The sequence below is a fragment of the Propithecus coquereli genome, unplaced genomic scaffold (assembly GCF_000956105.1).
Source record: "Propithecus coquereli isolate 6110/MARCELLA unplaced genomic scaffold, Pcoq_1.0 Scaffold362, whole genome shotgun sequence".
In the NCBI taxonomy this organism is placed as follows: Eukaryota; Metazoa; Chordata; class Mammalia; order Primates; family Indriidae; genus Propithecus; species Propithecus coquereli.
The window spans coordinates 1,994,428-2,019,434 of record NW_012149308.1 but is presented as its reverse complement, the minus strand read 5'-3'; the positions used below and the strand labels follow the sequence as shown (position 1 = coordinate 2,019,434).

Below are 25,007 nucleotides of genomic sequence, written 5' to 3'. Positions count from 1 at the left end.
GCCATGCCCTTTAAGAGCCCTGAAATTCCAGCCAATCCCTGGGCTTTTGCAGGTGACTTCAATTCCCGTGCTGGCCTTGGCGAGGGGCATATCTCCTGTTTCCCATGCTGCCCTTGGAGTCTGAGTGCCCCCAACCTCTTCACAAGGCCATAGTGAGGATGTGGCCACCTGGGAGATACAAGGTTATTCTTTGTAGCTTTGGGAACTAATAACATATGGCAGATGGGCCAGCACTGAATTTTGCCTTTTCTGTTTGTTGTTGCAGCTGTTACAGCTTTAAAAATAGGTATAATCTACATACACTACAATGTACAACTTTTAAGTGTACCGTTCTGTAAGTTTTGGCAAATATGTACCCTGCCTTGGCCCAGGCGCCCTCACGAACACAGTAGTCCTTGAACTGTCTGTCAGAGGCCCAGCCTGTCCAGTGGGTCTCCCACTGGAGGCTGAGGGCAAGCTGAAGACCTTGCTGATTTGAAAGCAGGCTTTAAAGATCTGGGAGGGTCAGGGGCCGGTTCTAGACTAGTAGTAGACATGGCAGTGGCGAGATGTTGATAATGATGTTGAGGAACACTTAATGCTTTCCACATGGTGGATATGTCCCAAGCATTTGCATTTACATTCTCATTTAGGGGCCACATCTAAACTGATGATGATGATGATGATACTGTTAGCCAGTATTTATTAGGAATTTAATATATGCTAAGAGCTTTACATGTATTGTTCTTTAAGCTCCACATTACCTATGAAACAGATAGTATTATTTTCCTTGTTTAACAGATGGGAAAACTGGGGCTTAGAAGCTTCCCCAACAGTCACGCTGTTAGTGTGTGCTGAGCAGTGATTTGACTGAACCCGGCAAACCCATTCCTCTTCCTTATCATCCTCCTTTGTGCATCCCAGTAGGAATAGCTACCAGTTTTTTTTTTTTCTGCATTCTCCTTCCTAATTGTATTTCAAGTCTTTTCAAAACAAAGCCCTGGGAATACCCAGATTCAAGTATGCCCCTGGGCTTGGACCACTGTTGCAGGAGTCTTAGGGATCCTTGTACACATGCTTGAGTCATTCATTCACCAATGGTTAACCTCGGGTAGAAGATCTGACAAAGCAGGACTCCTTTCTCCACCGCACGTGCTGATTTCAGAGATGGCAGTAGCCGAAGTGGAAAACACTGGAATTTTTCCTTGGAACTGAACTGTGATGAGAGGTTCCTGCCATGAGCATAACCTACTGTCTTTTCCCTGACCCTTCCCTTCATTTTTGAAGACAGAGCAGAAAATAATCTTCTCTGACGATACTTGATAATTCCAAAACCCAACAACACATGCTCCCAATGCACTGTGCTTTCAGATATTCTAGATCTAGTTCAGCTGGTGGATGAGCTGATTGATGCGCTCACCCCGATAGCCAGGTGAGCCCATCTACTTGAGGAAGCCCACTTTATTCTTGGTAGCATGACGGGCCGCCGAGAGTTGGAAAGGTCACAAGAACCATGAGATCTCCTGGAAATACTTCCCTGGGAAGGCAATTCCATGAATGAGGTCTTCCAAGCAAATGACACCAAACCTCCCCAGGTGCTCTTCGATCACTGTGTTATCTGTCAGAGGGATGGTCTAATTCTTGACCTTGGTTTGTCCACGTTTCAAGATGAGTTCCTGGACAGACTTCAGATTTGGACGTTCCCAGGTCACGTAAGGTTCCACTATACGCAGCATTTTTAGGCTCTGAGGAGTGACTGTAACAAAGACACCACTGAAAATTTTCTTTAGGCGAAGTCTTGCGATGGTCTTTTGCACCAGTGAACTCACCCCATTAACTCTTTGGATGCGTACAACAAAGGCCAAGGAATGTTTATCCAGCAATTCCAAGGCATGAGGTTTCACTTCTAGGCATCTGAGATGCACCCTGTCACGTTGCTGCCACCAGGAATCATGTAGAAACAATTCCAGTCGCTTAAACCTAGGCCCTTTTCCTTTCCTTTGCCAAAAGTGCCTGCTTTGCCTGGGTGGCTTTGAGGCCTTGGTAAGCCTTCCTCTTTTTCAGATTTTCTGGAACCAAAGGGATTTTTTTTCTTTCCTCTTGCTTTGCCATCTTTCTAGTGTTCGGAATAGCTACCAGTTTCTGGCTGTCTAGATCCCTAAGTCAGTGCTCCTTCCTTTAGATAGTCTTGCCTCTCAATGTTGAGTCAGCCAGACTGGCTCAAACTCAAGCTTTGCTGCTTAGTAGCTGTACGACTTTGGACAGATTTCTTAAGCTCTCTGTGTCTCAATTTCTTCATCTATAAAATGGGGGGCCTCCCAGCTACTAGGATCATTGTGAGCATTAAATAATATTTGTAGAACATAATACCTGGCAGGAAGTAGGTGCTTCAGAAATGGTGCCTTTAGAAGAAGACAGTCTAGCCCATAAGTATGTGTACAGTTCTCCAAACTGGGCACAGCTGAATTTTATAACATGGCACACTATCTTTTGGTTCTGGGGAGCTTATTTATCAGATTGAGTTGCTGGCGCAGGAGATCCTGGGAGGACTGATTATGAGTGTATGAATATAGAAGAACAGCATCATCATATACCACCTTCATAATTAGTGTTTGTGAGATGTCATCTCTGTGCCCTTTTTTTAGTAAGAAATTACTTATCCTGCTAAAGACAGGATCTGATTTACCAGAAGGGGCGTGTGTCTACATGTGTAGACAAAAACGTACAATGATTAGTAATGATACACTCTTTGCTGAAGATAAGAAATCAAGAGGACATTTATTTTTTATTATTTTTTTAGAGAAAGGGTCACACTCTGTTGCCCCGGTTGGAGTACAGTGATGTGATCACAGCTCACTATAACCTCGAATTCCTGGGCTCAAACAATCCTCCTGACTCAGCCTCCTGAGCAGCTGGGATTACAGGCATGTGCCACCATGCCCTGGTAATTTTTAAATTTTTTTGTAGAGATAGGATCTTGCTATGTTGCCCAGGCTGATCTCCAACTCCTGGCCTCAAGCAATCCTCGTGCCTTGGCCTCCCAAAGTGCTGAGATTACAGATGTGAGCTACCGCACCCAGCCACATTTTTTAAAAAAATGCATTTGATGCCTGGATATCTACACATTCATCCTTGTAGTCAATGGTTATTGAACTTAAATGCTAGTTCCAGCCTGCCTTATTCAAAAGTATAAATTACGACATTATCCTTGAAAGGGACATGTTGGAAGTCATGAACTGGGTCATAATAGTGAATTTTTTTTTCACCGTTGAAGAGAAAATTTAAGCCAGTTCAGATTATAGCAGGTGAGAAATGGATCAGATCACTGGTTCTCAAAGTGTGTTCCCAGACTAGCAGTATCAGCATCACCTGGGAATTTATTAGAAATGCAAATTTTCAGGCTCCACCTCAGACTTACTAAATCAGAAACTCTGGGGGTGGGGCCCAGCAATCTGTTTTTAATAAGCTCTCTCAGGGATTCTGATGCACGTTAAAGCTCGAGAATCACTGGATTAGAGCCTCCCCCCTGCAAAAAAATTCTCAGAAGACTCATTAATCTATTGTAAGAAACGGCATCTTCCTGAGACACAAATTTCAAGTTGAAGCCATCTGGTTCTGCTCTTGTCAGAGACAGAAAATGCAGTAAATGGCCACAGTTAGGTCTCTGTAACCCTATGGTTCCCTTGAGGTTAGTTCCTGCCTAGATATTTGTCTCTAAAATAAATATCCCAAATGAACGTAAGAACCCCACATGATAGCCAAAGAAACAGAATTCAGTAGTCAAAGAAGATTAAAAGCAGTTCATACATTTACTGGAGATTAGAAAAGCATCAGAAGATGAATTCCTAACCTGCAGCTCTTTGCCTGTTCCTCTGGCTCCCAATGTTATGTGTACATGCACTCACACACCCACACCCTGTACCTTCCAAGAGTCTTTCGAAACCCTTTTCTCGCTCAACTTCCAGTCAGAACTCTCCCCAGAGGCAGCTCAGCTTGGCTCTTGGCGCCCTTGTCTCCCATCTCTCTCTCACTTCCTTCTCTCTTCCCCCTTCATCATTTGCTCCCCTTTCCAGTGCCAATCAAAGCTGATTCACTTCTCTTCCTGAAACTCTTTCTACCCACAGGAATTCTCCGTCTGCATAACAAAAGCCCAAGAACTGATCTAACATATTGGATGGGTAGAGTGGAGGAAGCCAAGAACATAAAGACAGTTCTCTTTCTGTAGAGAAAGGAATGGAACAAACCCATCTCTCTTGTTGAACGGGGCCTCTGAGAGCTCTTCCACCTGAAATTCCATGATTTGCCAATCATACATTAAACTGACTTATCAGGGTTTTCTTTTTTGTGCATTGTCCACTGGTATGATTAAGCCCTGATTTTCACAGTTAAGGGTTGATTTTTTGATGTTCTCAGAGTTATTTTAATGGATACGAATTTCATTTTGAAGAAAAATTAGGTTGCCAGACAATTTTGCTGTTGGTTTTCATCACAGTCCATTGCATTAAAGCAGTCATCCTGAGCTATGGAGGGAATTGCAATTTAGCCCTGCACTGAAAGGAATTTAAATGGAAAGTCTACTGACCTTATGGGATTGCAATTAGTTTTGAGATTTTAAATGAAAAACACGAGGCAGGAATATGTGATGCTTTCTGAACAAAAACAATGTATCCTCATGCAATGATGAAAAAGGTTAGAGATTCTCTCAATTGATTTTCAATTCCCACTCGAAAGATTGAAGTTCGATTAGATTTCAGGCTTTTACTGTGATTTTCTAGCATATTTTTGCATACACCATTACCCTTGTCTGGAATTTCTACCTCCTGCGCTTTGCCAGTCTGAATCTGATCCCACCTACCCTCCCCCAGGAAAGTAGCAAACTCCAGGAGAAATCACAGTGTATTAAGGGTCAGAGAAATAATTACAATCTTCCCACTTAATGTGACATGGGAGGGGGGTCACTTGACTTTTTGGAGTCTCTATTTCTTTAATCTGGAAATATAACCCCCTCTTCAAAAAATAATCACCACTAATATTTAATGAGCATTTATTATATGGAAAGTTCTTCACACACATCATTTCACGAAATCATCAAAACATATGTTTATCACAATACATTTATCATTTATTGGCCAACTTTTTCATCTCCCTCTTTTTTTTAAAATAAGCAGTAACAGACTTATTTATTTTTCTTTCAGCTTTCCAACATTCATCTTTCCCCCAGAATTTTATAAAACATAATTAATAACAAAGCTCTTGGGATTGTGTGGCAAAGATACTTTACAGAAATATATATGACTTTTACATACTCAAATGTACCATATATATATGCATTTGGAACCAGATGTATCATCCAGATATTTGGGAGGAAAAAGAAAAACAAGTAAGCCGGAAGCCTTGGAATAAGGCCACAGATAAGATTAACTAGGCTATGGATTTTAAACCCTGTTGTGGAACTCTCCCTAAGGTTTTTTGTATTTGGAGGAGGGATTGCAAAATTTTTTATTGCAATACAATTTACATAAAAATAACATTAACCATTTTGAAGTGTAAACTGGTGACATTTAGTACATTCACAATATTGTACAACCATCACCACTAATACCAGCATGTTTTCATCACCCTAAAAAGAAAACCTGAGCCCACTAGCAGTCCTTCGCAGTGTCTCCTATCCCCTTCCTTCCTTTCTTATGGCTGAACAGTATTGTACAGATGTACCATATTTTATTTATCCAATGCGATGGTTTATTTTTGGTGTCGACTGGACCAAGGAATATCTAGAGAGCTGGTAAGGCATCGTTTTTGAGTGTGTACGTGAGGGCATTTCCAGAGGAAATTAGCCTGTGAGTCTGAATGGACTAAGTGGGGAAGATCCACCCTTGGTGTGGGTGGGTGGCGTTTAATTGGCTGGGGGCTGAGATAGAAACAAAGGAAAGATGGTTTCTCTGTCTCCCTGGGAGCTGGGACACACCCTACTCCTGCCCTTGGACATCAGGACCCCAGGTTCTCTGGCCTGGGGCTCCATGACTTATACCAGTCCCAGAACCCCTCCAACCCCCCATACCCCATTCTCAAGCCTTTGGCCTCTGTGGGGAACGTGGCCAGTGTTCCCTGCAAAAAACCGGGTCCCTTTGGTAGAGTTGCAAGGGATAAGAAAATAATAAGAGAGAAATGGAAAATGGAAGAAATAAAAGAATACACTGAGACAAAGATATAGCTTTATAAGTTTATAAAGATTATAGGCAAAGCGGGAGCTCAGGGGGCTCGGACCTCTCCGTTGGTCTCAAAAAAGCCCCAAATGAGGTCTTACATGGTAACTTATAGAAAATAGTGAACAATTGTCAGGGGTAAAAAATTTACATAACAACAGGTAGTATCTCTCAGGTTAACAGATTTTCAAAAGGCTTTTACAGAAGGGTTCTACAGATTCTTTAACTAATTCTATTTACTTGAGCAAACGGTTACAAAGTCTTTCAAAGGTGAATCTCTAAATTCGAAGGTAAGTTTATCATTTAAACAGAGGGATTAAACAGAGATATGTAAGCTCCATGTTTATTAGGTTATTGTGAATGGAGACAGGTAGTCTAGAGTGGTTTAAACAAAAGCTTTGCTTTTGGCCATCTGGGAAGCTGTCCTTTCTGGGAAGCTGTTTGTTCCGGAGGGCACTCCATTGTCAGCTCTCAGCCTATAGTTTTTAACAGATTCTCTTGTGTTTTACAAAGCAAATCCAATTCTTTAGGTCTGAGAAACGCGGCGCCTCGTGGGATACAGCTGCTACTGCCTTTCAGAGACGCCCTTCTGAGTGTAACAGCATTTGAAATGCAAACCAACACATTCACCTATTCCTTCAGGGCAAAGCTCTGTAAAACTCCTAATACAGATCCTGTCCCCAAACACGTTTAATACTAATTCATGGAGCAACAGGCCTCAGACTGAGAATTATACCATCAGCTTCCCTGGTTCTGAGACTTTCAGACCTGGACTGAGCCATGCTACTGGCATCCCAGGGTCTCCAGCTTGCCGATGGCCTGTCATGGGACTTCTCAGCTTCCATAATTGTGTCAGCCAATTCCCTTAATAAATCCCCTCTCGTATATCTGTATCTATATCTGTATCTGTGTATATCCTATTGGTTCTGTCTCTCTGGACAGCCCTGACTGATACAGTCAGTCAACAGTCCGTGGACATTTGGGTCGTTTCCACTTTGTGGCTATGATGAATAATGCTGCTACGAACATCCGCAGACGGGTTTCCCTCCTATTTTACACATACCAGCACTTTATTGAGGGCTGCGCTCCCAGGGAGTGAAGGGAAAGGAATGTAAGCCAGAGAAGGACTCTGCAACCAAACACAGCTGCTTGCTTGGACCCACAAGCCATGTCCAGAGAGGGTATGAGATCCCTGTGACTCAGAGCAGTTCTCTAATAGAAGAAAGAGCTAACAGTTTATCCATTATCACCTTCCTGTCTCTCAGTAGTTGATGTGCATTCCATAGGGCCTTAACCCCTTTGTCCTCTGGGTCATGATTCCTGGCTGCCATGGGCAGCCTCTGGTGAAGCCAGAGCCTCTGCAGGTCTGTCTGATCGATGGCAAATTGCTGTGCTTGCTCCTTGTCTGTTGGTACCATGCATGGGGCTCCCCTGTCAGGGACCATGGTGGGAGCAGCTTCCAGGGCGTGGTGACTGAAGGAAGAGCACGAGCCATCACTACAGCAGTTCTGGCTCAGAAGTGTGACAAGTGACTGAGGTGCCAGTGTCCTCGAGCAGATGAGACTGAATAGTCTAGGGTAGTGCAAAAACTGGGTCCAGTAGCGTAGACGCTCAGAAAGTGCTGCTTATTTGCTTTTGGTTGATCAGTTGACAGTCTCCAGTTACACTGCTGTGTAAAAAACTACCCCAAAACTCAGTGATTTATGATGCTGTCTCCTTTATCAGGGTTTTGTGTTGCTTGGGCTTTGTGGGGTGGTTCTCACTTGATGTCTCTCTTGAGGTGGCAGCCGGGGGCTAGAAGGACAAGATGGCCCCCTCGCAAGGCTAACAGTTGATGGTGGCTCAGAACGTGGCTGTGGCTCCTGATTGGAGCATTTCCCTGAGAGCCACTCTATGCAGCTTGGCTTTCTCACCGCAGGGTGATGCATCCCTAGAGGGTGAGTCCCCAGAGCTAGTGTTCGGAAACAGTGCCAACTTCCGCTTTTCACTGTGGGAAACTGAGGCTTTGAAAATTTAAATAAGAGGGTCTGGTCATACAGAGGCCATCGGAGTGATCATCCTTGTCCTGATGCTGTCAGAGGATTATGGAAAATAAAGAAATATGTCTTGATACCCATACTGGGCCTGGCACACAGTAGGTGCTTAGTAGTATATGTTACTGCTCCCCCTTCATTAACTCAGCATTTATTGAGTGTTTCCTGTGTACAGAATACTGTGCTAGGTCCTTTGGAGGCTACAAGAAGAAATGGGGACATAGGCCCTGCCCTTAATAAGCTTATATCCTGGCCAGGCGCAGTGGCTCACACCTGTACTCTGGGACTAGCACTCTGGGAGGCTGAGGCGGGACGGTTGCTTGAGCTCAGGAGTTTGAGACCAACGTGAGCGAGAGTGAGACCCCCTCTCTATTAAAAAAATAGAAAAATTAGCCGGGCGTGGTGGCACACGCCTGTAGTCCCAGCTACTCGGGAGTCTGAGGCAGGAAGATCACTTGAGCCCAGGAATTGGAGGTTGCAGTGAGCTATAATGACACCACTGCACTCTAGCCTGGGTGACAGAGTGAGACTCTGTATCAAAAAGAAAAGTTTATATCCTGATGGATGGACTGGAGAGGGGTGGGCTGGCGGGAGAGGGCCCGTGGTGGAGCTTCCTGTACTTGAGAACCGAGAATGGGAGAGGGAAGGACCCCCGTGTGAAGCAAAGAGGGAAAAGAGCTGTGAGAGACAGAGCTCTGATGGAATTTAGAGCAAAGATTCGTTTCAGCATGTGTGTGTGCAGGTGTGTGTGTGTGTGTGTGTGTGCGCGCGCGCGCGCGCGCGTGTGTGTGTGTGTGTGTGTGTGTATTGGGCTGTGGAAACAGCAGAGGAAGCCGCCTTCCTTCGTTTGCTTTGTATTCCCTCCACAACTCTAGCAGGATAATGGGTACAAAGATGCTTTAAAATGTTGGTTGTTTTCAATGGCACTTCTGATACGAGGTTAAAATGCTCTACAAATGGGGAAGGTTTCCCTCGATGGGACATGAGGCCATTTCATTCAGCAACTTTTTGAATACTTCCCAATCCGTAAGGTGCTGGAGATTCGAGATAACACAAGAGCTTAGAGGGCAAGGGTCAAATGAACAGACCCAGAGCTGAGTATGGTGCGCACGTGCCTGTAGTCCCAGCTACTCAGGAGGCTGAGGCGGGAGGATCATTTAGCCCAGGAGTGTGAGACCCCAATTTTTAAAAGAGAAAAAGGGACAGACCCAGGCAGTAGCATGTGGGGCAATAACAACCTTGGCAAAGGTTAACGCTCTGGGGGAATGTGTGCAGGTCGTCAGTCATTCCTTCTGCAGACTGTTTTGGGGCCCACTCTGCTGGGCTCTGGACAGAGAGGAGCCACAGGGAGGGCTTTGCCCTCTAGAATCAGCTTAGTCTAGAACACTGGTTCTCAAGTTGTGGGCCCTGGGCCAATAGCATGAGCCTCACCTGAGAGCTTGTTGGAAAGGGAGACTCTCTGGCTCACCCCAGACCTACTCCGTCAGAAACTCTAGGGTGATGTCCAGTATAGTCCATTTCACAAACCCTCTGGGTGGTTCTGATGCATGCTCAAGCGTGGGGACAGTGGGCCAGGACCGTTCTTGGGCTTGGCTGCACGTCAGAATCACATAGGGAGCTTTTAAAGTACCAGTGCCCAGGCCACACCCGAGACGGACTAGATCGGCCTCTAGGAGATCCAGGATCTATATATGTTTAAAGCTCCCCAGTTGATTCCGTTGTGTAGCCAAAGTTGAGGAGCGGTGGCTTCCGTGTGCTTAAGCAGATCATCACCTTACAAATAAGTCACCGCCAAGATGGGAAAGCGTCAGTGCCTGCAGGTCCACAGAGCAGGGAGCATCTGGCAACCCCGGAAGGGATCAGGAAGGACTCCCCAGGGGAGGTGAGCGGCCCTCATTGGACTTCCTATTGGATGAACTCTTCATTCCTAGTTTCCTTTCTTTCTCCTAGACGTTGCAGTCGTACAGATGTGAGTGTGATTGGAAACGTTATTTTAAAATTCACTTAATGGCAATTAAATTTTTAAAGTCAAACACAGCTGGCCTCCCTTTAAAACTTTGTGTGTTGATAATGGTTCTTACCAGTACCATGAATAATATCAGCTCATTAATATTCCAGTAGGAAAGTGCTTCAGGCTAATAAAATTCATTTTAAAATTAGTTTTACTGGTTGCTGCAGCCCAAGGATAACGGGAAGTTTTTCCAAGCAAGAGCAAATCAGTGAAGTATGAGATTTTATGCTGTTCTGTTAACATAAAATAGTTGTTTGGCTGTTAAAGATCCCTGTTTTATTCTAGTTTCTTGTAGGAATGAATTGCCCAGGAAAAGGCCTCCATTTCAGAGGTGGACATTTACCTGAATACCGATGCCCTGGGAAGCATTATTGCATCAAGAGTGGGGAGGAGTGGCTCTGGTCCTTCTCCCGAGTAGGGCACCTCCGAGAAGGTGTCCTGTGCTCCCTCTTTGTCTTTTGGTCCCTCCAAGGGCTTCATGCTTGAGCCACTTTTTTTTTTTTTTGCTTTTATAGTTAAACTTCTGTATTTTGAGATCATTGTTGATTCACATGCAGTTATGAGAAATACTACACAGAGAGCCCATGTACCCTTCACCCAGTTTCCCCCAGTGGTAACATCTTGCAAAACTACAGTACAATATCACAACCAGGATGTCGATGCTGGTATAGTCAAGATAAGGCACATTTTCATCCACACAAGGACCCCTAGGTGGCCTTTTATGTAATAGCTACCCACTTCTCTCCCACCCCTTCCCCACCCGGGCAAGCATGAAAGCACAGATCTCTTTTCCATCAGTTCTCATAGAGTTCAAAGATAAAATTGGGTTCCTGGTTTTTAAAAAGACAATATGTGTACGCATATAAGGCGCATGGGACAAAGAACAAATGGATGAGAAAACTGGACGCTTTAGGATTTTAGGCCATACACAAAGACTTCCTTTTGGAACCAAATTCAGCAGTAACTCTTGGATATGCTGTCTTTAGAGGGTGTCTCCTGGTGTTAATGTTCATGATAATCTACCTCTGTTCCTCTGGTTTAAACCTGGCTGGGTTGTGATAGTGGTAATAACTGGTCAAGTTGATGGCCCCTAAGAAATGGGGGCCATGGTTTGTGCTCCACTCCTTCTTGCCTCAGGGTGAGCTCAGGGGCTTCTCTGCAGCCTCCAGGAGTCATTGAGAGTTGCAAGGTTGACGCTGGAGGTGTGAGTTAACTGTTCGACTCCTCTTCCAGTGGATGTTCTTGAAATCTTTGCTTGACAATTAAATAGGACAGGCAGACACTGTATGGAGGAAGGGAGGCGGCCCTGCCTCCGTCTTAACTCATGCAGCAAATCTCAACCCTGACTGGACTCTGGGATCTCCCTGGTGCACATCTGCCCCCGGGGCAGCTAAGCGTGAAAGGAGAGAATCACAGGATGGAGCTGCCAGGCTTCTCATTCAGTGCTGTGCAGGGTGGCAGCTACCAGAAATGTGGCTGAGTGCCTGAAATGTGCCCGGTGTGACTGAGGAACCAAACTTGTAATTGTATTGAATTTCGATTCTATTCCATTTAAATAGCCATGTGTGCCTTGTGGCTACCAAATGAACAATGCAGAGATTCTGGGTCACCCATGTTGGACTGTTCGAGTCACTCCACCCCACCTCAGTGGAGCAAAGCTGAATTGCTTGGCACCTACAGTTACCCCCAGGGTCCTCTGGCGACCCCCCTTCCCCACCCAGCATCAGCCTCTCTAAATTATTGTTGAGCAAACATCTCTAAACCATCAGTTTGAGGAGGAAGGAAGCCAATAATTAGCCTGCTGGGGCAGTTCCCACATCTGTGCCCAGCTGGGCCTGTGCTTGGCTCGCAGTAGTGCTTGCTTCGTGCTTCGCTAATGAGTTAGACCTGCACTTCTGCTCTCAGGATTTGCAGGCTCATTTTTGCGACTAGGTTAGGATTTGTTGCCTGTGTGTGTCACTGAGTCACAGCACTAAGATCCAGGTGTTACATTTCTTCCTTTGACGAGGAAGCAGCATAGGAAAGCAGTAATTAAGAGTGCGGGTCCAGGAGTCAGCTTCTTGCCTCAGAATCTGACTTCTCCACTTTCTGACAGTGTGACCTAGGACTGGTCAACCTCTCTGTGCCTCTGTTTCTACACCTATAAGACAAGGATTGTAACAGTGCCTCCATCATCACAAGGTGGTTGGCCAAGTAAATCCAAACAGTGCACTTGGTCCATAGTAACTGCTCAATTGCTCTCTCCTATTATGATGCTGCTGGTGATTGTGAGCATGATAAATAAAGCTTTTCTGGAAAGGAAGTGATTTGAAGGTGTGACTGTTACGTGTGCCCATGAGAGGGCAGCCTACGATCATGCATGTTCGTGGAACTAGCAGCCTTCTGTTTGCAAAGCGTCAAGGTAACGTGAGCAGTTTCAGATGTGCTTAGCCCTTTTTTTCCTCAGTTTTTCTTTCTTTCCTCTGTTCGAAGAATACTTTGAGTAGTTCTCAGGCTTACCTTAAACATAGGGCAGGCCTGTTAACATCTGGAGGGTGGTGGGGACAATACCGAGCAAGGTGCAGGTCCTGCCTTGGTGGGCGAGTTGGTGCAGGTGCTGATAGAAGCATCTGTCCAGGCATCCTAGGCTTTTTGTTGTAGCTTTTCACACTGAACTAGTTCTGATTAATCAAACTCTTGAGCTACAGACTAGAACTTGAGAGTGTTTAGAGAAAGGACAAACCTGATTTTCTCTCCCTGCCCCCCTTCGACTAACATCATGCCTGCCTTTGAGCGTTGTGTGTACACACTGGGGCTACAGCGTGACGAAGTCGGCGTGTGATGCTCCCAGAGAGGAAGGCCCAGATGCTGGGAAAGTGAATCTGGTTGTATTAATGCTGCAGTCGATTTCTCCAGAATGGTGCGCTTAAACATTATATAGATAGTACTTGTGTACAACCAATTGTTGCAGAGTAAAGTATTTCTAATCCTGAAACGACCACGAAGATCCATTTAATCTTTGATTTAGAAAGCCCTTCAGTGTCCTGCAGGGCTTGAATTGAGATGCAGAGCTCCAGGATATTTCCTAGGCACTGGGGGGTGGGGGGGAGCTGTCATTTGTTTCATCTTATTTGTTGTAGGTATTTGAATGATTCTAAGATACTGAGATTGACCTTGGTGCAAACTTAGCAGAACCAAAATCAAGCTTGAGTGTTGTATTTCACAGTGCTCACCTAGGAGCTCGTATGTGTCCCTCAGCAATGGGCTCCTTTCAGAAGGTAAAATGTGCAGTATCTATGTAATAATCAACATCCAAAATCTCGTCAACTTTGTGCTTCTCCCTCTACCCCAGATAGTCCTGCTTCAGGCCTGGAAGCTGGGCTGGGGGAGGCCTGGTGGGCTTCTCTGCATGCTGCCAGGCCCCTCTGTCACTTACTGCACTTTTTCTGACCCCTCCAGGGCCAGGCCTGGGGACAGAGGCTTAGGGAAAGGGCTGGGTTCTCTGGCACTGGTGTTGGCACTACTACAGCACTTGGCAGGGGCGTATGGAAGCTGTGCCTGCCGCCCCTCGGCTGTCAGGGCCTGTGTGTGTGTGGTGGAGAGCGACAGATCGGACCTCCTTTGGATGAAGTGATGGGGATGGATGATGTGGGCCTGCAGCCAGACTCAGGGCACACGCTCGGTTCCCCTAGCACTCAGCAGATAGGGCAGGAGTGAAGAACTGAAAAATCATCTGGTTTTCTCTCTTGTAGGCATGGATGGATTTTTGAAATCAGACGAGAGACAGAGATTGGCCAAAGAAAGACGAGAAGAAAGAGAGAAATGTCTGGGTAAGTTGTGCACTTTGGCTGTTTAAGAGAGTGGAGATAGGGTGGTCGCTCTTCTGAAGATCCTTAGAAATTCGCAAATGAATGGGAAGAGAACTGGGACAATTGCTAGGTGAACTTGAAGAATTGGGGGTGAACCTACGCTGCCACCGGCATGTTCACAAATACTTTATAATTCTCAGGACAGTTCACTCACTCACTTGGCACATTTTGAAACTCTGCTGTGTTCTAGGCACTATGCTAGGGGCTACAGATATGAAAGTGAAGATAGGGAAGCAGTGGTTTTCTCCTGGGCATTTAGAAGGGCCATCCTTGGGAGAACTGAGAAAAATCGGCACTTAATTCATTTCATATGTTAGGACGGGGAACCCTGTTTGAGAAAGGCCATCTTGCCTCTTGCAGAGTACAGACAGATAAGTACGGAATGTTGTCCACAGGGTGCCATGAGGTAGGTAGATAGTGGTTTCCCCATCGAATTGAGAAAAATGAAGAGCTTTCCAGTTCTTCTCCTTGACTGTCTCCTGCTGGTCGGTTCAGGCATTGCGTCTTCCGGGGAACCCTTCCCTGACTTGGCCAGGTGGAGTTAAGGGCCCCTGAGTAAATGTCTTGAGGATAAGGCCAATCTTACTCACGTGTTTTACCCTGTGACCTAGTTCAGTGTCTGGTGCGTGGCGCATGCACAGTTAACCTGTTTTTCAATGAATGTGCCCTTACAGCTATCATTTCTCAACCCCGAGTATGGCTTACCCATTGTGTACAAGTTTGACTTGATACCAGTCATCGTCATAGCTGCCACCTGTCGAGGCACTTGCTGTGTACTTTATGAATATTGGCTCCTTCGATCTTCTCAACACTGTGATGTAGCAAACGTGACTGGCCCCGCCTCACAGAGGAGGAAACCGAGGCACAAAGATTATATAGTTAACATGCCCAGAGTCACCCAGCTAGTGGCAGAGGTGTCGGAACCCTTTATCTCCATCACTGTATCCTGGGATCCTATCAGGCTCTTTTTTGGTATCCACTCTTACTTCGGTGTTTTTGGTCTTAACCCAAATGGCACGGGGTGCTCTAGTAATGGCACCTCTCCTTTGCTCTCCTTCCCTAGCCGCCCGAGAACAGCAGATCCTGGAGAAACAGAAAAGAGCCAAGCTCCAATATGAAAAGCAAATCGAGGAGCGATGGCGCAAACTGGAAGAGCAGCGGCAACGGGAGGACCAGAAGAGGGCTGCAGTGGAAGAGAAGAGGAAGCAGAAGCTTCGGGAGGAGGAGGTGAGGTCTGGGAGTCCCCACGCCTGCCACCTCGGCAGCTCCCACGGGGTTTAATGCCCAGGGTGCCAGCGTAGCCCGCCCTGGACCTTCTCCGGGGGGCTCACCGTGCCTTCTTCAGCAGCACCGGCATGGAAACAGAGAACCATTCACTTTGCTGTGTTGCGTTGGGCGAGCTGCTTATCTTCTCTGGGCCTCGATTTGCTTGTCTCTGAAGTGAGGGGGTTGGGTTTGGCAGTGTCCAGGGCTTCTTCCAGGCCTAACCTTTGCTGACTCTAAATCAAGACTCAGAGGGGGATGGTGGGTAGGCACTGGGTGTTACGGACCTGAGGGTTACAGATGGGAGTCTCTGCCTCCAGGGCAGACACAAGGCCAGAGCAAGAGCTGTGAGGCTCGAGAACAACATGATCCTGTGAGTCACTACTGGAAAATGAGTCTACCTTCAAATACCAAGATGCTAGTGGATTTAAATTTTAATGTAGTTACTTGCTTTAATCACCCTTTCTTTCCGGCTACCTTTTAAAGAAGGAATGGAACATAATTACCCCTATAGAGTCCTTTATTACTAGGCTTTGAATATATATTTAGAAAGCATATTTGGATTATAGATTTTCTTAACAATTATATTTTAAGGATATATTCATTATCTTGTATCAGGTGATGATCATTTTTTATTCATAAGGTATGATGACTCTGGTGACTCATCTTTTAGCATGAACAATATAAAGGCTTTTTTTGTTTGTTGTTTTTTTTTTTGAGACAGAGTCTCTCTCTGTCACCTGGGCTACAAGCCATGGCATCAGCCTAGCTCACAGCAACCTCAAACTCCTGGGCTCAAGCGATCCTCCTGCCTCAGCCTCCCGAGTAGCTGGGACTACAGGCATGTGCCACCGTGCCCGGCTAATTTTTTCTATATATTTTTAGTTTTCCAGCTAATTTCTTTCTATTTTTAGTAGAGACGGGGTCTGGCTCTTGCTCAGGCTGATCTCGAACTCCTGACCTCAAACGATCCTCCTGCCTCAGCCTCCCAGAGTGCTAGGATTATAGGCATGAGCCACTGCGCCCAGCAAGGTCAAGAAGGAGCTACCCAGAAAAGGTTATAGAAAAGAGTCTATAGACTAAGAAAAAAAACCACAGTGTGATAGGCTGTTTTGGTAACTTGAGACAGATTTCTCCTTTCCTAACCTGGGTATTTGTCATGAGTCACTGGACTCGCCCATTTTCTTCCCATCCTCCATTACTTGATGACTTAGAGCTTTCCTTGATGACTTAGAGCTTATCCTCTTCCTCCCTGGTGTCTGTCTGTCTGTCTGTCTGTCTGTCTCTCTCTCTCTTTCTCTCAAAGGGACACTGTGAAGTCATGTTAGACACTTCCCATGCTCTGCCACATCCTACAGTGTCACAGGGGTCTGCTTTTGAGACAATTTCTGTCTATAATTTTCCTTTATAGAACATTAGTGCTGGAGGCATGTTAAATTAACCAGTCAGACTCCCCCTTCTTGCAGATGAGGGAATGTCATGCCAGATGGTTGATCCTGATGCAGCAGAATCTTCAGTGGTTTCGCTTCCAGATCATTTTCTATTTGCTTGTGTGCTTCCTTGCTCCCCTAATGTAGTAGGGCGGGGGAGAGAGAGGATGCCACCTGACCCTCTTCAGCACAAGCACGAGCTGAGCTTGCTTTCCTCTTCTCCCTGGGCACAGCAGGGCAGGGTTGAGAGCTGGGCCTCCCGCGGTTGTGTAGCAACTGCAGGAAGCAGCAGCCTTCCTCTGCCACCTGCTCCTGCCCTCAGGGTCCCGGTAGATCCAGGTATAGCTTAGGGACTTGCCACACGCAGGCTGGCCCATTAACCACATTAGAGTTGGTGCTCTGTCCATACAGAGGCCTGTTTGGAATTGTCATGGGTGACCTTTAGGGAAAAGGGATGGGCCCACACTGCAGCAGCCCCTCTCCAAGGGAAAGCCTCTGTGCTGGCCCCCGTGGTTTCAAGGAGAGCTCCAGGAGGGTTGCTGCTTGCTCATTGCCTGGCCGTAGAGATTCTCTGTTCTCTTCTCAGTATCAGATTTAAGTTCTTTTTGTCATGCTCTGTCTCTGTCAACCAGAGAAAAGCCTCTGCAGGAAGATTGTTCGTCCTGCGCAAGCCATTTTGCTTCTCTAGCCTGTTGGAAAGCGTTTGTGTACCCAGCAAGACCTACCTCCCTGGATCTGATATTTAGGAGCTCATAAGAGGCCTGTTGACCCCCACCAGCCCTGCCCTGGCTCCACGCTCCTGTGGTTGCCATGGTGTTGCTCTCGGTAACCCCTCATGTCTGTGCCAAGGCAGATGTGGACATCTGTTTGCAGAGAGAAAGGCCCCCTTACAGGGCCCTGCTGAGGATCACTGAGGGCTTGTTCCTGCAGTGTCATCCCCAGAACATGTATAATAAGAGCAGTGGAAAACGTACAGCCACCCCCCACTCCTGCTGGAGACTGCTGTCTGGGCCATGCGTATGCTGCTCAGCGAGCTCAGCGGGTCACCTTGGTCACGTTTCTCCAAGTTCATCCAGGCAGATCTAGAGCCAAAGCTCAAGGAGTCAGGAGTGAGGCTCCTTCCTTTTTTCCTTGCACGAAGCCCCACCTGATAGGGATATTCTAGGGACAAGAATTTGCCTTGCTCTTTCCCCGTCCTCTGGTGATGATCAGATGCTACTTGGGAGAACCAGAACTTGGCAGGAACTGCAGTCTGCACTTCTAATACTTATTAATGCTGTTTTTCTGATGTGATGGGACTTTCTCTTGCTCAGTTTCTCATGCTCAGCCCTTTCTCTAACCAGTGGCTCTTACTGTGAGGTCCCAGGACTGGAAGCACCTGGAAACTTGTTAGAAATGCAGATTCTCAACAGGCTCTACCCCAGATCTACTGACTCAGAAACCCTGGGGATAAACCCCAACAGCCTGCATTTTAACAAGCTGTCCAGGGAATTCTGATGCACAAACCCTTAAGTTTGAGAACCACTGGTCTAAACTGTCCTGTTAATAATCCTCCTCTTCAAATTCAGGTTCAGTTAGCATTGGTTAAGGACTTACCACATGCTAGTCATGATCGCATAGATTTAGAGTGATCTGGTGATGTAGGTAAGATCATCCCCATTTTATAGGTGAGGAAACTAAAGCCCAGGAATGTGAAATGATTAGCTCAAGGTCACAGGGCTAAAAAGTGGCAGACAGAGATGAGACTCGAATCCTTACCTCCTGACTCCAAATCTAGAATTCTTTCTATTTCATCACATGAAGGAACAGGAAGGTACATATGAATGTGAGGCAGTACTCACCTATCTATACAGGACTAACCTCCAATAAGAGTGCAGTGGGTAAGTTTTATTTTTGACATGTTTGAATCACCCCATTTTGACTTTTTTTGGGTTCCGTAAATCCTCTTCTCTTAGAGCTTTACCATCTCTTTTTTTTCTTTTAATTTTTTATTTCAGCATATTGCAGGAGTACAAATGTTTAGGTTACATATATTGCCTTTGCTCCGCCTGAGTCAGAGCTACAAGTATGCCCATCCCCCAGATGGTGCACACCACACCCATTAGGTGTGAATACAGCCATCCCCTCCTCCCACCTGCCCAACACCCGATGAATGTTATTACTATATGTGCACTTAAGTATTGATCAGTTAATACCAATTTGATGGTGAGTACATGTGGTGCTTGTTTTTCCATTCTTGTCATACTTCACTTCAAAGAATGGGCTCCAGCTCTATTGAGAAGAGAGAAGTTTACCACCTCTTTTGCATCACCTCTCCAAAAGTGGGCCATACAAAGTGACTGTGTCTTTCTCTCAGAGATAGTTATACTTTCATCAGCCTACTCAAGATCCAAAGAGTGAATCTCCAGGGGTAGAACTTGGAGCAGCTCAGTGGACTGGAGGTAGATGGCAGAGGTAGTTTTTGTAAAGGTAACTGAACAGTTCAGGGTAGGTCTGGCTTTAAGTAAGCATCCCCTTATAATTATGCCCCCAGATAGCTGCTCAGTGGTGAGGCTGGCTCAGTGAGTCTCAGTGTTCTTCATTCTCATTGGTGCCATAGTAGAGAAGACTGTCTTGTGAGGTCCTTCTGGCATGTAGGAAATCTACCATAACCCACCCAATACTAAATTCACACTAGGATGAAAGGTTTCAACACTTAAATTAGGTTGCCGTTTAACTACTTTATGTTAAATCCATGTAATGAAATACCGTTCAGCCTTAGTCTTGAGTGGCCATACTTCAGGCATCCAATGGTGGAGGAATTCTATTCCCTCTAAGCCCCAGACTTTATCGGGTAGACTGCCAGGGTTGGCCATCATAATTTAATGGGCCAGGGTCGTGGGGACAGGACTCTGCCAGGAAGTGCACACTCATGATTATAGAGTCTCAGGCCAAAAACCAGAGCACAATTAATAGCCAATGCAAAAATGAAACAGGAGGCAAAAAAATCCCCCTTTCTGTTCACAGGTCCCTGGAGAGACAGTCTCTTAGCAAAGTGCTATTCAGAGAAAAATTATGCAGAGGAGGCTAAGATGCGGAGAAACAAAATGCTCATCTCATCCCTCTGGTATAGACAAAAGGGATAAATCCAGATACCTACTAAGGGACCTTTATGTGTGTCTAGTAAGTGACATGAAAGAGCCTTTTCCCGATCTTTAAAGTCATGGTTACTCAGCTGATACTGTCCTAAATTAATTTTGCTTGGTTGTTTTTTTAAGCCATAAGAAAATTGTATCTTTTTGTTTTGGAGTCAGGCTAGGATTAGCCCAGTTCCTGGAGCACCTCAGGGTTGGGTTTTATGAGAGCTGAAGGGTGTCATTGTAACTGCCAGCCTTGCTTAGGGGAGGCGGGGAGAGGAGTTGGTATTTGCAGTGTCATCGAGGTGGTGGGGAGTGCAGAATTAGAACACCTTCATTCCAATGCCAAGGACAATTTTATGAAAATAACAATTTAGGTAATACAGGTGAGCGCTTTTGATAAATCTTGTTAAGAGAGAAGCCTGGTGGTTGTTTTCTCTTCTGATTAAAAATTGTTGAGTTCTATCTTCCCACCCCTCCCTAAACCTACCTAACTCTGGGAATGCATGGATGCTTTATTTTGTGGCTAGAAGTCTACCTACTCTTATCTCTCTTAAATTTTGAAACATGCAATATTATCTAGAAAATACCATGTAGCAGAAAAGTGTTACAATATAGAAAACAATTGATTCCCCTTTAAGAAGTTCTAAGATAAACACAGGGCTTTGCAAAGTAGATCTCAATGTCATGTATCACCCTAAAAATTTATATTTAAGGCTACAAAAACTCAGAATTATATTTTAATTTAAATTTTCTCATATCAGAATGTTTTCTGCCTTCAACCAGAGAGGATACAATTGGTTCTGGAGCAAAATTCCAGTTCTCCTACTGGATAGGGCAAGATGGGGCTTGAGACAGGCCTCAAGGAGTTAATGCTTGCTGGGCATTATCCTTAAGGCAGCTTCTCCCCAGGGAGGGAAAGGGAGGAGACACAGTGTTCGGTGTTCGTGTTTAGCAGCGCTAGCCTAGCTGCATTGTTTACTCTCCACCCACTAAGAACCGGCTGGTGTGGTGGAGAGAGCACGTGTGCTGGGTTTTGGATGCTAAGCACAGAAAGCCCCATTTGGTGACTCACCCCACACTGCACACTGAGACAGCAGTGCGGTGGGGCTGGGTGGTTAATCTTGTTCTCAGTTGACACTGACGCCCTGCATGAACCGGGCAGGAGCGGCTGGAGGCGATGATGCGCCGGTCCATGGAACGCACGCAGCAGCTGGAGCTGAAGAAGAAGTGCTCGTGGGGAGCATCACTGGCCACGGCGCCCGGAGGACGTGATGGTGAGTGTAGGGCTCTCCCTGCATTGCAGGGCCCTGATGGGGGATCGTGGGGCAGGCAGGAGATCACGGGCACGGCCGGGTACCCGCAGGATCTGGGGGATGCTTTGCACAGCTTTGCAGGTACCATTTTCAGATTTAATGTTTAAAACTGCCAAGCTTCCTGTGTATGCCTTTCTTATGAAGGGGATCTGTGCGTTCTTCTTGGTAACAAACGACAGTTGATACAATAACTGGGCATTGAGGGAGAGCAAAAGAAAAGCAAAGACACCGAATGCAGAGCCTGGGGAGCCGGACTCAGCTGGCTAGCCCAGGGGTGGTCTGGTTTCAGGGGAGGGAAACTGCAGGAGGCTCAGTCACCACTCTAGACATGATGGGGAAAGGCAGAACAGCAGTTACCTTTGAAGAGGGCTGGGCTTTTTCCTGCCTCATTTTAAATTTTTGTTGCTCTTTTGATTTTGTTTCAAGGTGACTTATTTCATTATCCAGTTCATACTCATCTTTAAATTTTCAAATGTTTAATTTAACGCATGGATTGTTACTGGTCTCTGGGTGGCTTTTCCTTCTTTTCAGTGTCTCACTGCATTTCAGTGATCTTAGCATTCTATTATGCAGGAGTTGAGTACTAATTCTCTCTGAGAGTACATGGGTTTAAGTTTATGGGAGAGTTTCTTGACTTTGCTATATTGCGCTTTTAACCTTTTGGCAGTGATTATACTTTACTTTTCGTTTGTGAGAAGTCAACAACCTATTTCAGTTACTTTTTCTAGTTTCTTAATTAGAAACTTAAAAATAAGAAATTGGGACTCTTTTTTTTCTTTTATCCCTCTTTGCTCTGATTTTTTTTTTTTTTTTTGCTGTGTAGGTGAAACAGGAAATACCCCACCCCCTCCTCTAGGTTTAGCAGCCAGCACCCTCCCTCCGGATGCAGGGACCACTGCCGCAGCTGCCGAGTCCACCAATGGTATACCTGAGCATCACCATGCCATGGTGTTTTGTGATAACTGTTCTGTTCTGATCACCGTCCTCCATCGCCATGTGTCTCAAATACCTTTACAGTTGATTTCTTAGTCTGAGCCGTTACAACTTTTTTCTAGAGATGTGAATGACATGCCCATATTCCTTTGTTCCTCTGTCATCGTGGAGCTGTGCATGCCTTACATCTGAGTGCCCTGGAGACATTTCATCCTCAGCTCACTAACTTTCACCTTGAAATCTTGTCAGTGTTTGATTCTACACATCTAGAGCTTTAGAAATCTCATTATTTTTTATCTGTTTTAGGCATTAAGTAGTAGAGTATTCTGATCACTTCTGGTTACCAAACCTGTAATCACACAGAGTTCTGAGTGGAATACTTGGGCTTGGTGTTAACGCGATGGATTCCTGCAGAGGTGTTTGAGAGGGAGTGGTAGGGAGTTTATCATTGCTAACCCTGGGGATCCCCTAAATTAGATAATTTGGCTTTGTGCGAGATTTCATCTCTCTCTAATAGATCTCTGTTTTGGATACAGGCCTGGGAAATATTTATGGTCTAGATCAAGAACAGAACTGGCAAAACTTTGTTCCTATTTAATAATAACTTTAGAAATTCAGCCCATCTTCAGCTGGCAAAGAAAAAATAAGATGTAAGAGGGATGTAGTATTTATCAGCAATGCAGAAGGTCACAGTAGCAGTAGGAATAAATGTCCTTGGTTTCTGGCATTCCTTTGACAAAGAATAATCCTTATTGGTGGTGCTTAGTAACAGAGATTTTGCTGCAAGGGCGGAGTTGCCTGTAGTGTGGGTGCCGGCCTTCCCCCACAGAGGTGCAGGTAGAGTGACTCCATGTGGCACTCACTGGGAGTCAGCACGCAGGGCCAGGCCCAGGATGAGGTGAGTGCGGTACTTGACTCAGGCACACAATTTAAGGGGGTGCCAAAACTCTCAATAATCAAGATAAAATAATATTTTAATGCAATATTTTTAAAAAATCAAAATTAATCCAAACCAATCCAGAACAAATCAAATGTCAAATGTCTAAAGACCAGTGCCATGCTGAGCCATAGCAGAATCTCAGGGAAAAGGGAAAATGTGTCTGGTCGCACAGGTTTGTTTTTGGAAAAAAAAAAAAGAAAGGGTGGGGGGAATATGCACTCCTATGTACATGGTTTTATATAATTTCTAATGCTTAATTTTTTCCAGAACATTAAAAAATACTGAAAAGTTGAAAAGCAAGAATATTAAAACTCATGTTATTTCAAGTTTAAGTATCTTATTTATCCCCAAACCAAATTTAATAATATAATAATAATATTGTACTTTTCCTTTAGCTTAATTAAAAATTAAGATCATCACTTGGTCAGCAGAAATTGTCAGCCATGGCAGTTCTCTTATTTGAAACCAAGATGAGCAGAGTAGACTTTGAACATATTACTGATGAGCTTGCTTCCTCTATAGCCAGGGGGACACGTTTTTCCTTTTGCCCCAGACTTCAGCATAGCTCAGCAGGGCACTGTCAGCACCTCTTTGTTTGCTGTGATGGTTTAATTTAGAAAGCAGTCTGGAATAATGACTGGAAGTGAGAACACCAAACCTAGAGGCCAGTGTTAAAATCCTAACCTTAAACAGTTAAAGCATTTGTGAGAGGGCCATTTTGATCCCATCCATTACTAAGAGGAAGAAAACCAACTGCTAAAGGCCTTTCTGCTTTAAATACAACTCCTTGCATTACAAATTCCATCTGCCTCCAACCTGAGCTAGAGATAACCTTCAGAAAAAGTTCCATTTCAGCACACACAATCTCAGTCCGACCATAGAACGGGTTCCTAGTGACGATTTGTCTCTGGGTCCAGGTTGGTTTTGTTTTTATGTGATGTGAATATACTGAAAAATCCCTGGATACGAAATGAATTGCTGGTGGGATTAATTAGCATGGCTTTAGTTGAGCGATTTAGTGAGATTGAACATTTGAAATCGAAGAGAACGGCACGGTGAAGACATTGCAGAGATCTTGCCAGTGACCAGCGGCTGCTGTAGCCTGGGCATTTCCAGATTAGGATAATGAGATGCCAGGATGATGGAGGCAGATCATGCTGTGCCACAGCATTTAGAAGGTGTGTGGATGAGGACAGGAAGCACACTTTGGGATATGTGTCTCTCAGTCTACAGTGGTGTGACTGCCAATGTCTTTAATGCGTTTCTCTGCAGCATGTGACAAACTTTCAACATCAACCATGAATTTGCCAAAGCAGACGGAGCCTCCCATGCGTAAACGCCTGTCTTCATCCACCGTGGCAATATCCTATTCCCCAGACCGAGGCAAGTGAACGTGTAGACCTGGTCTCTCCAGTTTGTTTCTGGTGTGAGCGTCCTAACATTGGCCTTTGTGAGAGCTCCCTCTTGAGCCTTCTGCAAATACCACCATTGTCCTAGTCTCCTGGTCTGAATGTAGGAGCCCTAGGGCCTTGCTAAAGGGACTTTGAAAGTGGCAGTGCTCTTTAGAGCCAGTTTGTTGTTGAATAGGGACACGAATTAATGATATCACCAAGTCTGAAAGACTGTTCCATTTTCCTCATTGCATATAGGCGTTATCCTGCCTAGGAATTAATTGACCAGTGGGCAGATGTGACCGTTAGAAAAATAACTGCCCATAGTCCTTCCGTGCAAATGAGCTATAAAAAAGAGAAAGAATTAAAAAAAAAGTAACTGTCCAGTCAGTGATGGGATGCAATCGATTAGCCAGAAAGAGCAGAAGTGATGAGTCAGAGTTGTGCGGGAGGCTCAGATATGTGATAAAATGGGCTCTGCAGTCATCTGTGGTTTGCAGGCCTGCCCATTTTGTAGATGAAAACAGAAGTGCAGAACTAA

General features: G+C 45.3%; 1 protein-coding gene and 1 pseudogene across 4 annotated transcripts in view; one reads left to right on the top strand and one right to left on the bottom strand.

Annotated features, from left to right (window-relative positions):
• MAP7D2 (MAP7 domain containing 2) overlaps positions 1–25,007 on the top strand; it is a 102,389-nt gene that overhangs the window by 33,117 nt on the left and 44,265 nt on the right. For 2 of the 4 annotated variants that reach the window (XM_012651680.1, XM_012651679.1), the window contains exons 2-5: positions 13,961–14,038; positions 15,141–15,304; positions 21,052–21,163; positions 24,348–24,458. In XM_012651680.1, the coding sequence (XP_012507134.1) occupies positions 13,961–14,038; positions 15,141–15,304; positions 21,052–21,163; positions 24,348–24,458 (465 nt within the window). Of the gene's footprint in view, positions 1–13,960; positions 14,039–15,140; positions 15,305–21,051; positions 21,164–24,347; positions 24,459–25,007 lie in introns of those variants that run through there. The other 2 variants (XM_012651683.1, XM_012651681.1) reach the window with 2 other exon arrangements.
• On the bottom strand, positions 1,362–2,091 carry LOC105816306 (annotated as a pseudogene).